This window comes from Eriocheir sinensis, chromosome 8 (assembly GCF_024679095.1).
Source record: "Eriocheir sinensis breed Jianghai 21 chromosome 8, ASM2467909v1, whole genome shotgun sequence".
In the NCBI taxonomy this organism is placed as follows: domain Eukaryota; kingdom Metazoa; phylum Arthropoda; class Malacostraca; order Decapoda; family Varunidae; genus Eriocheir; species Eriocheir sinensis.
Window position 1 is genome coordinate 24,584,367 of NC_066516.1, and position 15,050 is coordinate 24,599,416.

The 15,050-nt window shown below is 46.5% G+C and overlaps 1 protein-coding gene across 16 annotated transcripts in view; it reads left to right on the forward strand.

The window, feature by feature from the left end:
- LOC126995740 (uncharacterized) overlaps window positions 1–15,050 on the forward strand; it is a 298,135-nt gene that overhangs the window by 136,594 nt on the left and 146,491 nt on the right. For all 16 annotated transcript variants that reach the window (XM_050855616.1, XM_050855615.1, XM_050855617.1 and 13 more), the window contains one exon: window positions 3,860–4,028. In XM_050855616.1, coding sequence (XP_050711573.1) covers window positions 3,860–4,028 — 169 coding nt within the window. The remainder of the gene's footprint in view (window positions 1–3,859; window positions 4,029–15,050) is intronic.

Below are 15,050 nucleotides of genomic sequence, written 5' to 3' on the forward strand. Positions count from 1 at the left end.
GAAACAGGACGAGATGCGGAGTCAAAATTCCACAGAACCAAACTGGAAATAAATACACGAGAGGAAGAGAAAAAAAATACTGGCCAGGAATTCACTTATGAAGTCAGCTCATGATTTAAGGAGGAGGCGAAGTGATGAGAGTTTGGAGGGAGAGGGAGGAGGAGATGGAGCACTTGGGAAGTCAAAACTGCTGGGAGCGAGATAAGAAATGAGCACATTAAAGAAAGGAGAAAAATGCTAACAGAAACATTTATGAAGCCAATTGGTGATTCAAGGAGACGCAGAAGGATACGAGAATAGATGAGAAGCCAAGGGTGCACAGAACCAAAACTGGGAAAAAACATATAAGAGAAAATACTGATAAAAAGTGTATTTTGAAGACAATTGGTGGTCCGGGGAAAAGATCAGAGAGAACGTCTGCAGAGAGGAGAGAAGACGAGCAGAGGTGAATTCCGAAGTGCTTAGAAGGAACTTGCAACGAATGTATAAGAAAAAAAAAGAAGGAAAACACCAACGAGGAACGTAAATGTGTATGAGGATATTTTAGCGATTACGAAAGAAAAAGTATACTATCAAATCAGTCACAGTTAAGACCCAAAGAAAGACTTGCTAAAAAAAAAAAAGAGAAAATGGAAGGAAAGCACCGACAAAGAACTTATTGATATACGAGGATAGTTTAGCGGTTACGAAAGAAAGAGTAACCTATCAAATCAATTACATTTATGACCCAAAGAAAGACTGGTTGAAAAGAAACACATGAGAAAAGAAGGAAAAGATCAACAAGGAATTTATTTATATGTGTATGAAGATAATTTAGTGAATACGAAAGGAATGGCAAACTATAAAATCAATCACAAATAAGACTCAAAGAATGACTGATGAAAAAAAAACATGAAAAAGAGAAAGGAAACATCAGCGAGGAACTTAAATGTGTATGAAGATAGTTTAGCGATTACGAAAGGAAAAGCAAACTATCAAATCAATCACAATAAGGTCACAAAGAAAGACTGATGAAAAAAAGAGAGAAAACATCAGCGAGGAACTTAAATGTACATGAAGATAGTTTAGCGATTACGAAAGGAAAAGCAAACTATCAAATCAATCACAATAACTACACAAAGAAAGACAGGTTGAAAAAATAAATAGATAAACACGAGGAATGAAAGGGCGCCGTGTTAATATCAGAAGCGGGCGACAGGTGGCGTTTAGGCAGACTTACACAAATTTCCTGTTGACCAAGTTGGAGAAAGTGCTTAGGGTCACGTGTGCCGGGGTCGACTGGCTCTGCACGGGGTCAGGGGTTCGTGTGACCTATCTGACTGGGCCGCCACATTTGGTAAGAGAGAAAAAGAAAATTGTTGGTAGAAGAGATGAAGGAGTACAAAAGAGGAGGAGGAGGAGGATAAATAGGAGGAGGAGAAAAAAAAGAGGGATTGGGAGTGGGTACAGAGAAATGGGAGAGAAAGGAGAGGACAGTATCAAATAAAACCTGCGGAAGAGAAGGGAAGGAGGACGAAGAAGAGAAGGAAGAGGAATACAAGATGGAAGAGGAGAATGTAGGAGATCAAAATAGTTAAACCCACGGAAGAATTTAAAGGAGTTGGAGGAGGAAGAGGGAGGGGAAACATACGAAGAGATGGATGATAATAACGGGGATGATAAAAACGCAAATGTATTCACAAGAAGATGGATGAAAAACTTGTGCCAATCAAGATTCATGTTTTTATCCTTTATTTTTAGGCTCACACAAACGAGTTCAGAAGAAGCAATGAGTTTTGATAATTAAGGACGTCTGAGCACAGGTGGAGAGGAGTGAATGGTACTACTACTACTACTACTACTACTACTACTACTACTACTACTACTACTACTACTAATAATAATAATAATAATAATAATAATAATAATAATAATAATAATAATGATAATAATGATAAGGATGATACGCGTTAAGACGTGTAGGAGACAATGAAAGTGCCGATCTAAAATATAAACTCACAGCCTTCCTTTGATTTTATTCTCTTTTCATCCTTTTTCTTCCTATACTTCTCCAGATACTAATTGTTCCCAAGCCTCTCGTTCTAGACTCCTTGTACTAACATCGCTTCCGCTTCTCTTGTCCACGCACACATTGCATTTACTTCTCATTTCCTACGTCCCGTCGTATAAACCAGTGCTACAACCTCGCCCATTATTGGTCGCGGCAAGAAACTGACCAGGTGGGTTTGGAACGAGTAAATCTTGATATGGCAAACAGGTGTCCTTAAATGGAGCTTTATACCCATTCATCTTGGTGGAGACGTGATGGTCTGTCGGCAGAATACTGATAGAGAGGAAGGGCGGAGAGAAGGGGGAGGATGGGAAGGCCAGAAGTAGGACATGAGGGCAGGAGAGGAAGGGTGTGCGTGCGTGGGGCTGGAGGCAGGGCGGGTGGAGATGGTTCGTGTGTGGAGGTTGAGTAAGGAGATGACTAAAGGGAGGCGACAAGGACTAACCGACTGTGAAAGTTGCGTGTAAAGGCGGGAAAAAGGACGAGCACAAAATAAATAAAGTAAGATGGTTCGTGTGTGGAGGTTGGGAGTGAAGAGATGACTATAAGGAGATGACAAGGAATAAACAACTGAGAAAGATGCAAGTGAAGGCGAGAAAAAAAGACGAACACAAAATAAGAGGTAAAAAAAAAAGCCTTCCCTAAGAAAAAAACAAATTCATATACGTAGCGATAGTGTTGTGCCCCAAGCCACGCGGGATGCTTTACGAGTGTGGGACATGAGCCTCTACGACGTCGCCTGTTTGTGTGTTGCCATGGCGAGGCTTCTGAGGGCGGCGGCATTTTCGGGTTTCTTGGTCGTGGGAGGAGGGCGTGCCACCAGCGAGGGCCAGTGACGTGGTGCCGCGGGAGTCGTCCAGCCAAGGCCACTCAGGGACATTGATACAGGAGGAGCATCGTCTCGCCAGCAGGAGTCTAGTTTTTGTGGGTCAGCGGGTTCAGTGACGCCGTGCTGGAGGCGGCCCTACGTGCCTGCCGTGCCTGCTCGCCGCCCCGTCACGTGTTACGCTCCGCCAGCTCCTGCCGAGGCTTACCCACTGGTTTGGGGGGGCCGCCCGAAGCCTCAGAAGGGTACATACACTTAGAGGCTTTCCGTTTACAATTACAACACAATTTATGGACCAACAGATACATATCATTTCCATTTCGAGAGCCTCAAGGCCAGCGGCACCTCAGCGCCTGTCCTCACCCGGTGTTTAGGTCGCCCCGAGAGTCCTCGGGATGGTGTGCTGGGGCGGCGAGGGAATTCGCAATGAGTGCTGCTACCGCCGCCACCACCTCCGTCTCCGCCTGCCACTGTCCACCGCCACAGCGGCTAGGCTGTCACGTGTGGTTCTCCTTCATTGAGTGATGTTACTGTTCCCTTCCTCCTCACTGTTTAGCAATACGTCACCCTGTATCATAAGTAACCAGATGCAGGATGTCTCGCATCTTTGTTCCTAGAAAACACGTCCAGAGGAGAAAGTATCAAACAATGGGTCGTAAAGATACTAAGTGACGATATAATTATTACTCCTCGAACAGTAATTAACGATTTATATGGAAATGTGAAAGGTTCCTGAACGGAATGTTGTGATGATATGTGTTGACCGTATGTATGCTGTCTTAAGTGTGCTAGCTTCAGATTGGAAGTTGTCAGCATTGTATTTGTTATGATGTCATGCAGAATGCAGTCACTCCACCAAGGAAATGAAAAATATGATCGATTAAACCTTGTCCCTTTAGTTCTCTGCTCCTCTCCTCCCCCTCTCCCTTCCCCGCCCCTTCCCTTCCTCCGCCCCTCTCACCATGTCGCTTCTCTCCCCGCAGGGTGGCCGTCGTCGTGGAGGGTCATGGGTGAAGACCCCAGGGGCGCGGCGGCCCGAAGTGGCCCCTGTCACCCACCAGGGCTGGCTCTACAAGCAGGGCGCCGATGGACTCCACCTGTGGAAGAAGCGATGGTTCGTCCTCTCCGAGTACTGCCTCTACTACTACAAGGGTGAGTGTTCGTCCACTAAAAACATTTATTTTTGTCATTACCTATACTATACTACTACTACTACTACTACTACTACTACTACTACTACTACTACTACTGCTGCTGCTGCTGCTGCTACCGCCACTACTATAGTGTTGTGTCTGGCAACTGTTTCTTATGCTACCATCACCGTCGAATACAAAGCAGATGGTTATCGTTCCCTGAGTTGTTGTTTTTATCAACATCACATCATTTTCCACCAGTATATTCGTGTGTAAAGTCCGTGTTCATTTTACACTAACCTGCCGCTTGGTCGAGTGTCTGACAGTGCCCTGAACAGCCCCGGCATCTTGGGGTGAAACCGCCAACTCTAGAATACTGACTTAAAAATAAAATCCTCTTAGCAAGAAGGTCTAATAGCCCATTACGTGGAGATGTGACCCTCTGTCACCTGTATAGGATGTCTCAGCCAAACTGTACGTCAGCGGGGGCTTGGCAGTGCGGGACAGCCACCAGCGGTCGTCCATGAGTCACGGGGGGTCCAGGCTGTCCACGCTGCGTTAAAGAGAGACAAACTGGTTTCCAGAAACTGTTAAGGTCAAGTCGACACCGTTGTCCACATTTGTGGGTGGCTGTGGGGAAGGCAGTGGCCTTCTGCAACCTGAGAAAAGAACCTGAAACCGATATCTTAGTTGTGGACTTCCTTCACACACGACTTGCTGCAAGTTACATTACGCGTGGACAGAGCCGCACAGGAACCTTACATTGTACCTCTGTGCACATTGTTGGTATTAATCCTGCACAACGAAGACAAGACAAAGTTAAGAACAATAATTAGGGAAATTGGAGAATAAGGCACGAGTAAAGATCACACAAGATGATATGCTAATGAGCACCGGGGAAAGAATCCTGATGAGGCGCGAGGAAGGCTGCCCGACGAAAAGATGCTCCCGATACTGCACGGCTCAGCAGTCACCCCGCAGCGAGACCCGCCATCAGCCTGACGCTAGGGTGCGATCGCCCTCCTCCTCCTCTTCCTCCTCCTCCTCCAATACCACCACACCTCCGCCTAGCTGTTGTGGTGGCCCTAGGCACACCTGCCATATAATCACCGGTGTTATTGCCACCATCACTACCCTTCCCGCCACCCACTGCCGCGGGGCGATGCAGAAGGAAATGAACATGAGAAGGAGAGGTAGGAGGAGGAGGAGGAGGAGGAGGAGGAGGAGGAGGAGGAGGAGGAGGAGGAGGAGGAGAAGGAGGAGGAGGAAGAAGAAGAGTTGGAGAAGTTCTTTTCCTCTTGATGGTTTTATTTTCATAAGGGTCTTCATACAGCACAAATCTTTAGACGGTGTTTTTAGGCTTTCTGTGTGCAGATTCACTGTTCTGCTGCTGATGACCGATGACTGGCAACCAGCTTCCTTAGGGGGCGGCGCGGGGGCTCCAGTGACCTTCCTATCTTGACAGTGATTAAGTTGTCTCGGAGTACTGCCGCTTCACTTGGGCATCGACGCCTAACCTGATGAGGCCGTTGGTGTCTCTCTTCTGCTGCGTCTGAGTTTAGTTGTAGGAGGAGTGTTTGATTTTGTTGTTTGTAAAGAGCGCGTTTTATAGCTCTACGATGTTTGAGCTTCTTCTTGTATAGGTAACGGTGGTGTTTGTAAGGGAAGTGTTTGGTTTGGCTGTTTGTGAATGGCGTGTTTGACTGTTTTGGGGGATGGGCGGTGGATGGTGTTTGGTGGTGGAGGTGGTGATGGTTTTGGTGTGTGTGTGTGTGTGTGTGTGTGTGTGTGTGTGTGTGTGTGTGTGTGTGTGTTTCACCACGGCCTGATCACGAGCTGGACTCGCAATCGCCAGCAAGCACCCTCCCAATTAGAGCAAGGCTCATTAGTCGATCTCTAGGTACTGCCAGGACCTCACACACCACACACCCCATCCCCCTTGCTCAAAAGGGGACAGTAACCACTCCTAGTCAGCGGGGAAAAAACGGCCTGAGCGGGACTCGAACCTCTGCCTGCCACGCCAGGAAGCCTAAGAGCGCAACGCTTTAACCGACTGAGCTATCGGAGGTGTGTGTGTGTGTGTGTGTGTGTGTGTGTGTGTGTGTGTGTGTGTGTGTGTGTTCAGAAAAAAATACGAATGTTTGAGCTGAAGAATAAAGAAAACAGAATAAAGAAAACAATCATTGTCGAAATATAGTTTTTAAAAGAAGGAAGAGGAGAAAACAAAAGACAAGACTTCCAAACTTCTTTTCAAATTTCAAAAGTTTATTTTTATATAATTTCTCTAATAGGAGCAATAATTCAATAGAGTAAAGTAACCGGCGAATCACACTCTATATTGTGGTATGCTCAGGTAAAAACAGTTATTTGTACACCTTTACCTGCCCTTACCTGCCGTCACCACCTTCACCATCGACTTAAGTTATTGGCCTCCAAACTACATTAACGGTTACCTTTATGCATAGTCGTCTGTATGTTCACCGCACGAAGAGTTTTACTAATCTTCCATTCCAATCGTTTTATCAAGTCCGGTGCCTCCCTCATTTCCATGTCATCCACTCCTAGCTGTACCTTTTTGTTGTAACGGTTACTTCTATACGCGTTAGTCTATATGTTCATCGCATGGAGAGTTTTACAAATCTTCCATTCCAATCGTTTTATCACGTTCGGTGCCTCCCTCATTTCCATTTCATCCACTCGTGGCCGTACCTTTTGTTGTATCCCTTTGAAAACACGGAGCCTCTTAGAGATCGGCTGTAAGGTTTCAGAATCATTTGTTCAATTTTCGTTTAACTCCATTGCTGTCGCGTCCTGGGAGACTCAGCAGCAACCTCCTCCATGAACGCTAGCTAACAGTATGCCTCTAGGTTTTAAAGGAAGAGGAGGCGGTGGCGGAGGAAGAGGAGAAGGAGAAGGGGAGGAGTAATGGTAATAGTTATGGTGGTAGTGGAATGGGATGGGTTCTGTTCTTTCACCGTTCCCGCCCTTTATGTTCCCTTCCCCAGCCTGCAGCTTCACACATCCTCGGGAGCCACAGGACCCGCTCATTTACATTCACACTCCCGGAACTCGTGTCAGCCCGGCCGGTACTGCACGTCGTCCCGTTCCTCTCTCGCCTCCATCCCTGTCTCTTCTCCCGTTTTGGGGTGGCAGTCTCCCTCTCGCTAAGCCCAGGAAGGAAGGCGGAGGAAGGAAAGTATCTTCTCTTTAGAGGTCGTTAGATGCGGTGTTGGCTCTCTCCTCTCCTGTTGGTGATGAGATGGGGATATTGAGTAAACTGGTGCTTTTTTTTGGTAGGGAATGCAGTTATTTTTTTCTGCAACCATTTACGTACTTTTCATACTAAGAGGATTTGTGAATCTTTGCTCTGCCAGCTCTGAAGCTCTGCCACAGTCAAGTCATCGAACCAGGAGAAAAAAGGGAGCTCCACTCAATTGAAGGGAATCAGAGTGACTTCGATGAAACCTGTAAACTGTCCATGATATGTTCTTCCTTCCCTCTCTCACTTCCCAAAGACAGAATGGGCCGCCGTGCACCTGCTGTGTGGTCCCGTTAATTAGTTAGTTACCTGATCCACGTGGTATGCACTGGGACGGCTCTTCTTGGTGCTTTGTAAGGTCCAGACGGTCTTCAAGATATTTGTATGCCGAGGTTTAGTGGGTGAGAACATGACTCTGACAGGCATTGGATTAGTCTGTTGCAAGCAAGTTTGAGTAGCGGGCTTTTTTTATTTTTTTACGCCCTTGAACTGTCTTCTTAGCTGTAAAAAAAAAAAAAAGTGTTATACGGGTTCTGTTTAGGTCTCCACACCTCTCTGATCTCTCCAACACTCCCACACCTGCATCTTGAGTCTCCCTTACCTTCTCCTCCACCAAACGTTCCCCTCCAACACATCTGTCCCTACCTTCACCCTCCCTCACCTTCCCCTTCCAGTAGTGCAAGTCGCTCCATCATTTGCCTTTAACACCTGTGATCAGTAAATTCTTGGGGTATTTGCGACCACTTGTCCCTGTATTTACACTCCTAACACCTGCTCTCAGCTTTTTTTTTTTTATCATTTTGTACTCTCATATCCGCGCACCTGTTCCTTCCTCTCGCCTCTATACCTGTTCTTCTCCTGCTACCTGTTCCTCCCTCCTGCTCAGTTTTTTTAATGTATCGTTTCCTCTTCTTTTGTTGCGTTTATTCGTCCATTTAGAAAGAAAGGAAAATAAAACACACATATTCTGTTATATTGTCCCAAGCTTAATGTTTTAACCCGGTAGCAGCGACGGGCCAAATTTGTGGCTTTACCGTGTAGCAGCGACGGGCCACATTTTTGCCATGATATAAACCTCCCAAAATAGATGATGCATAAACTGATCACAAATGCGTTGGTATATATTATGAAATGGTTTGCGTGAGTGATGGTTTTCTTTCATTTTTCTCGCTTAGAGGGACCATTAAGAAACATGATCCCTGCAGCTACCAGGTTAAAAATATACTCACAACAAGAAACTACATGGACTTTTCACAAGGTTGTAGGTGCTGGTGGAGGACGGAAACCACGTCTGAGCATCCTTGTCTCGTGGGAAGCTCACATCCTTCCATCATTCCTCTCCTTCTGGTTCTGGTTGATGCCCCCTTAGTTTCCTTCCTTCACTCTTCAGACTACCAGCATTCATGGCCACACTTCACTCTTTCCTCTCTCCCATGCTTTATTTAACTAGTTTCTCTATCATTCCACATTCCTAGCATTCAAGCCTCCACTTCCTCTCACTCTCATCATATAATGTGTAGGTATATACGCTCACCTTATTTTTTTTTCTCTTCGTTCCCTTCTCTTCCGCGTTGCATCCCTCCTACCCTTCGTCGGCTTTCTTCCCCGCCCTCTCCCACACAGGCTCCCTCACCCTCCCCTTGACCTCTGCTCCTGCCTCACTCGTCTCAGTCCGCCCCACTTGTCTCATTTCCAGCTCCCCGTTGCGCTCCACGTCACATTCTTTCCCTCCCTTCACCTTCTGTTCAATGGTACCGTCCCATATATCGAGTCCTCTGCCTCCCAATCATCCACGGCGCCTTGCTTAACCAACAACTTCTTCCATTCAAATTTGCTGCGGTGTTCTTAGGTAGAATTATTTAATCAATACATTGTATATGTTTGCTCCAGTGCATGTAAGTCTTGCTCCTCTTCTTATATTGTCTCCTTTATCTTTATCTTCATATTTATCTTTGCTATGGATTCCCCTTCCTTCTCCCGACAATGAAGGTTATGGTGTGTTGTTGTTGCCATATCCGGACTGCCAAGTGTAGTATACCTGCCTGTTATCACCCGGGGCACCTGTCGGCTAAACGAATCATTTATGCTCCGACCCTGCTCATGATTGTTCCTCGGGGAAGCAGCGAGGAAATTATGGACTCTGGCGTCGCCCAGGGCTACTGAACGAGCAAGGCATGTGACAGACTCCACCTTGTCAAAACTGGTGGCTTGATTCTCGACGAGAAAACAAAGAAAATGGTTGCACACGGGTTGGTATCAGTGAAGTCTTGCAAGATTGGCCGGAATGTTGTTACTCTGGCCAAGTCCAGTGTTGCCAGCACCGACTTGAGGCGCCTCACGCCCCACGCACGGCTCACCACCACCACTGTAACAAAACTGCCTTGGGTTAGCTAGAACATCTGCTGAGGCATGACTGTTGTGATGTTCAGATTTTGTTGACATCATAATTATTTAGTCAAGAAGAGCGGCCTAGTCTGCCCGCCGCTGCGTCAGACACCACGTGCCCGCAGTGGCCGAGCAGAACGCCGCTCCCGGGTCAGAGCAGCAACAGAAGCAACCTGCATTAAATACCACCCGAGGCCCTGGTGCCCTGGCCAGACTTCATTTACTTCCAGAGATTTGTTAGTGCCTGTGGCGGGCGGGTGACGCAACCGGTGGAGCGTGTCCCGCCGCCTGGGCAGAGGGGGGGAGGGGCCCTGGAGCTGCTAATGATACCTGGAGCAAGCCTTGGGACTGGCGATGCGCCTCTCATCAAACGAATACTTACTAGTGTCAGAGGGAGTGAGGTGTTCATTTGTTACCACCTGACAGGGATGTATACATGGTGCAGCCCGTGCTGGCGGCGTGGGCCGAGCATCGCGTGTGTGTGTGTGTGTGCTCTCAGTAGCAGGCCAGGACGCGGGGTCACTCCCAGGGCAGAGGGCGGCCTCACCTCCCGCCCGCTCGCACATCCTGACCCGCCTGAGCAAGACGGAACCCTCTCTTCAGCCTTTAGCCTCAATGACTTTCCAACCGTTGCTGCACTTCTCTCTTTCATTCCTGCCTGAGAAGGACGCTGCCCTTCAAACCACACTATTTTGTTTTTGAACAGCTGCAAGATGACGTCTCTGCGGATTTTGTGGTATGTTTTTTTTTTTTTTTTTTTTTAATGCCCGTAAAACACACTCCTTTGTCTAGAAAAAAAGGCATACTGAAATGTGAAGTGTTCAGCACATAATATGCAGTGGACGTTTACTTTCATCACTGCCTTGAAGTAACTTTAAAGAATATGTATGTATGTATATATCTATCTATTCATCTATCTATCTATCCATCTATCTATCTATCCATCTATCTATTTACAAACACACACACACACACACACACACACACACACACACACACACACACACACAGAGAGAGAGAGAGAGAGAGAGAGAGAGAGAGAGAGAGAGAGAGAGAGAGAGAGAGAGAGAGAGAGAGAGAGAGAGAGAGAGAGAGAGAGAGAGAGAGAGAGAGAGAGAGAGAGAGAGAGAGAGAGAAAAGAGAGAGTTAAGCAAAGTCACCCATTCACATGTGGCTGGCGCGTTTTCTCTGGCTTGCCGTGGACTTTAAATGGAGTTTAAAGGGACACGAACTTACACCCAACCAGTCATATGAGCACTCCTGCCGCGCTGCGATCACGACTTGTTTGCTTTGTTGTGTTGTGCTGATTGCTTTCATTGAGTCACTTTGTGAATGGATGTTAAAGCTTTTATATATAAATGCCACAGCAAAATTTCTTTAGAGGAATGATAAACGTGGTGTTGGCGAAACCATTCCCCATTTATTCGGTTGAGTTTCGCCAACTTTTGCAATTAAATTTGTTCTTAAAAACAATTAATGAAGAAAAGTTAACTTACTGAAATTATGGGCCTTTACATCTGTGATGAAAATTGTATCAAATCATGAACAAGTCCTTGCGCTCAACAAAGCCACTTAATGTTTAGTGATGTTGCACTGATGTAAAAGTTTATGGGATTAAAAATAATGATTTTGTAACGAAACGTATTCTGGTGCCTTTGTCTCTTAGTGATTCTTTCAAGAGGGGAGCATATGGACAACTTTGAACATAAGCATAATTATATAGTTTTGCATTTCTAATTTTCTGGATAGGAGCATCTTGCAGTCGACATTATCCTTTTATTTATTCAACACTTGCTTGGTCTGTCTCAGTTACGGCAGAAGTTATCCTTAGTCTCTATTTTGCACTGATCAGGCCTCACGTTCATTATGCTGTCGAGTTTTGGTGTCCCTGATGTAGGAATGATACAGATTCCCTTGAAGCAATACAAAAAAGAACGGCTTAAATGATCCAAGGATTTAGGAACTTACCGTACAAAAAAAAAAGACTAAAAACAACCTGCATCCTATGGGAAGACGTATACTGCGTGGTGATTTAACTCAGGTGTTTAAATGAATTAAGGGGATTAACAAGGGCGATTTAAATGAAGTACGTACTAAAAATTGATGTGAGAAGACGCTGTAACGGGTACAAGATGGATAAATTCGAGTTCAGGAAGGAAATAGACAAAAACTGGTTCACGAACAGGGTTGTGGATGAGTGGAGCAAACTGAGCAGGTATGTATGTATGTATGTATGTATGTATGTATGTACTATGTATGTAGTTGAGGCAAAAACAACTGAAAGCTTCATTGGAGACTAGAAGCATTTATTGACGGAAAGGGAATTTGGTGAACAAACCATCTTCAGGAGCTGGCATGTGTAGGCCGGCTGGCTTCTTGTAATCTAATATCCTTATGTATCCCTGTGTATGAAACGTACTACCATTGGTGAACTGGACCGTGGGTGGTGGTGATGCTGATGGTGGTACGGGTGGCCCGCATAATGTTCAGCAGGGCGTAAGGGAGAGTGGCCCCAGCTGCCCCACGACACAAGGGCGGGAGTGCCGGTCTTTCTTCACTCTTTTTAAGCCGATTAGTTGTGTAATTATTTCCGTCGTCAGGACGGCATCAGATTCCACGTGTCAAGTTGCACGTGGTACCCGCCTCATCAAGGAAAGATGCTGTGTCTGTCTGTCTGTCTGTCTGTCTGTCTGTCGGTCTGTCTTTGTCTCTGCAGCAATGTCTCTTTCCGTCTGTCTCTCAGTGTTTGTTTGTTTGTCTGTTTGCTTTATTCGATCTCTTTGAAATAACATAATCTTGTACAGCCTATACACCAGTTTCTTCTGTGGTATTTGATTTTTCAACTGTTAGCCTTTTGGATTAAATATTTAGCTATTATTATGGCGTAGGTCACATGAAGATACTTATTTATAGAAACGTGTGTGTGTGTGTGTGTGTGTGTGTGTGTGTGTGTGTAGTTTCCTGGAAGCTTATATTTGCTCTGTGGCGTCTTCCCGTGAGAGCTAAAAAATGCGTGGTGGGTTTAATTAATCAGTCCCTCGTGCTGGGTGTTTGTTTCACTGTAGTGTGTGGTTATTAAGTCTAAAACTTAACCCCCTCGAGTTTCAAAGCAAGGGATGTCTGAACGAAAGTATTTTCGATATAGTACAGGCAGAAGATGCTGGTGGAAAGGTCGCTTGTGTGCATCACCTCATGCGTGGCACGAGTGCGACCAGCGGCCACCAGAGGGCAGCCGCGGGCCAGCGTGGAGCGGCTGGAGCCAGCAGGCTGGGGTATGCGGAACTCGCACCTCGGGCACACATGCTCCACCAGCCCGCTACCTGTTATGTTTTCTTTCTCTCACACATGACGTGGCCGTCTTGATGGTCAATGCTCCTATACGTATCCTTGATTAAAATTCCCATGTATGCGTCACATAGGGAGTTTAGGGAATATTAGGAACTGCATCAGAACAAGTTGCATGATGCTTGAATTCATGGTTGGGGCAAATTAGATGTTGCCTTATCGAGATTTGCTTTCCATGATGTCTCCGCCCTGAGCAAGCTCTGGGCTCAATATTGTTGCGTGCTAAATCTGTTGATGTATCATTAATCGGGAATGTGGGGGAAGAGTCTGAAGGAGGAGCCTGAGGGAGGAGGGGTAGGCGGCATCTGCGGGAGGAGATGCAAGAGAACTCTGAGTGAGGAGAGGGGGAGGGACGGGTGAGGACGCACGAGGCATAAGTATGCAGGTCGCTACTGACCCGGCGGTGACACACTTTGCCCTTGGTCTCTGCTAACCTCGCCTTCTTAAAAGTTTTCCTTTTCTTAGGGTGTCCGTTCTTTCTTTTACCATGACGATACTGAGGACGAGCCGAGGTTTATTTCGTACATCAGCAAGGCGCCAGGGCGAGGATGAATCCAGAGCAATGAGGATGATTCTGGATGAAGGTGAAGGTGTAGGCGGCGTGCAGCGGCGGTGCTGGTGGTAACGGAGGCACCAGGTCAGTGAGTGTGGGAGCGTCCGCTGAGGTGTGCGCGCATCTGCCGTCTTCCTCATTCTTGTGATCACGATTGACGCGATTCCGTGCAGTTTGCAAAGTTTGAGCGCAGTATTTAATCGGTTGATTTATTTTTGTATTGCCCGATGATTAGTGAATTGGATATGTGAAAGCTAGTTATTTTGTGAAACGAAAGCGGATGGGAATTATTTAGAAATTACCACGAACACAGACATCGGTGCCGCGGCCCAAGTAAGACGTCGCCATGGTGAAGCAGCGACACCCAGGTAAGATTGCCGTCCCGTGGTGGCTGCCCAGCCAGAAGATATTCCTCTGAAGTATTAAAACTCCCATTATTCACCATTGTTAAGTTTATGCACCCAGCTGAACACCAGGTGCCGGCCCGAACAATCCTTTGTATATTTCTTGAAGCAAATACATGTAATTCCAAACACACGTTCTCTGGGTACACACGACATTCCCCTTCCCCAGCAACACGCACGCTGCAAAAAGCACGCCTGCTGTTGACGTGCTGCGCCGGCATTTGTTTTGTCTGCTGTCTCCGGGAACCTGTAGTGATGAGACAGCCCCGCCGTCCTCCTGCCCGGCCCCGGTCACTGCCGGCCCGGGCGTGACTGGCAAGATCCACCGAAGCATGATCATGAGCACGTCATAGTCTGTGTCGTGTTTATGTTTATTGTGCATGGAGTCTGAGGCTGAGGAATCTAGTCTGATGCACCCAGTTGCTCGGGGCTAAGGTACTAGTCTTTTTGCTGCCATGCTGTTCACTCTGTCATGTCCCATTGGACGTCAAAGTTGCGTGAAATTTACATTATGTAGTTTCCTGCAAACGCTTCGTCACTGATCTTATATGGGTATGTAGCGATTACAAGAACACGTGATAAATGTGTTAGCAGTCTACGTCGGGAAGGCTGCGTGTTGTCATAGCCAAGATCATAGCCAGCCTGGCCCTCCTTGGCATCGTGCCAGGGACAGGACGAAACAAAAGCTTCTCGTGGGAAATTTTTATTATTATTTTGATTCTCCAGGGTTTTTACTTTCCTTTTACTCAATTTTTCCCAAGATATATTTACTCACTAGTCTTTACCCTTGATGGGGAAGAGAAGCATCGGTCCACTGCCTTGCTGCAGGATCAGGATCGAGGGCAGAGCAGCGCAGTGACAAAAGTAGGATAAAAGGGGAGGAAAATGCTCAACTCTTGCTCGAAACACTTACCGATATTTCAGTAATTTTGAATAATAATGTAATTTTGTTGCAACTAATTTTGTTGCTTCCTCTCCTCTCTCTCTCTCTCTCTCTCTCTCTCTCTCTCTCTCTCTCTCTCTCTCTCTCTCTCTCTCTCTCTCTCTCTCTCTCTCTCTCTCTCTCTCTCTCTCTCTCTCTCTCTCTCTCTCCTG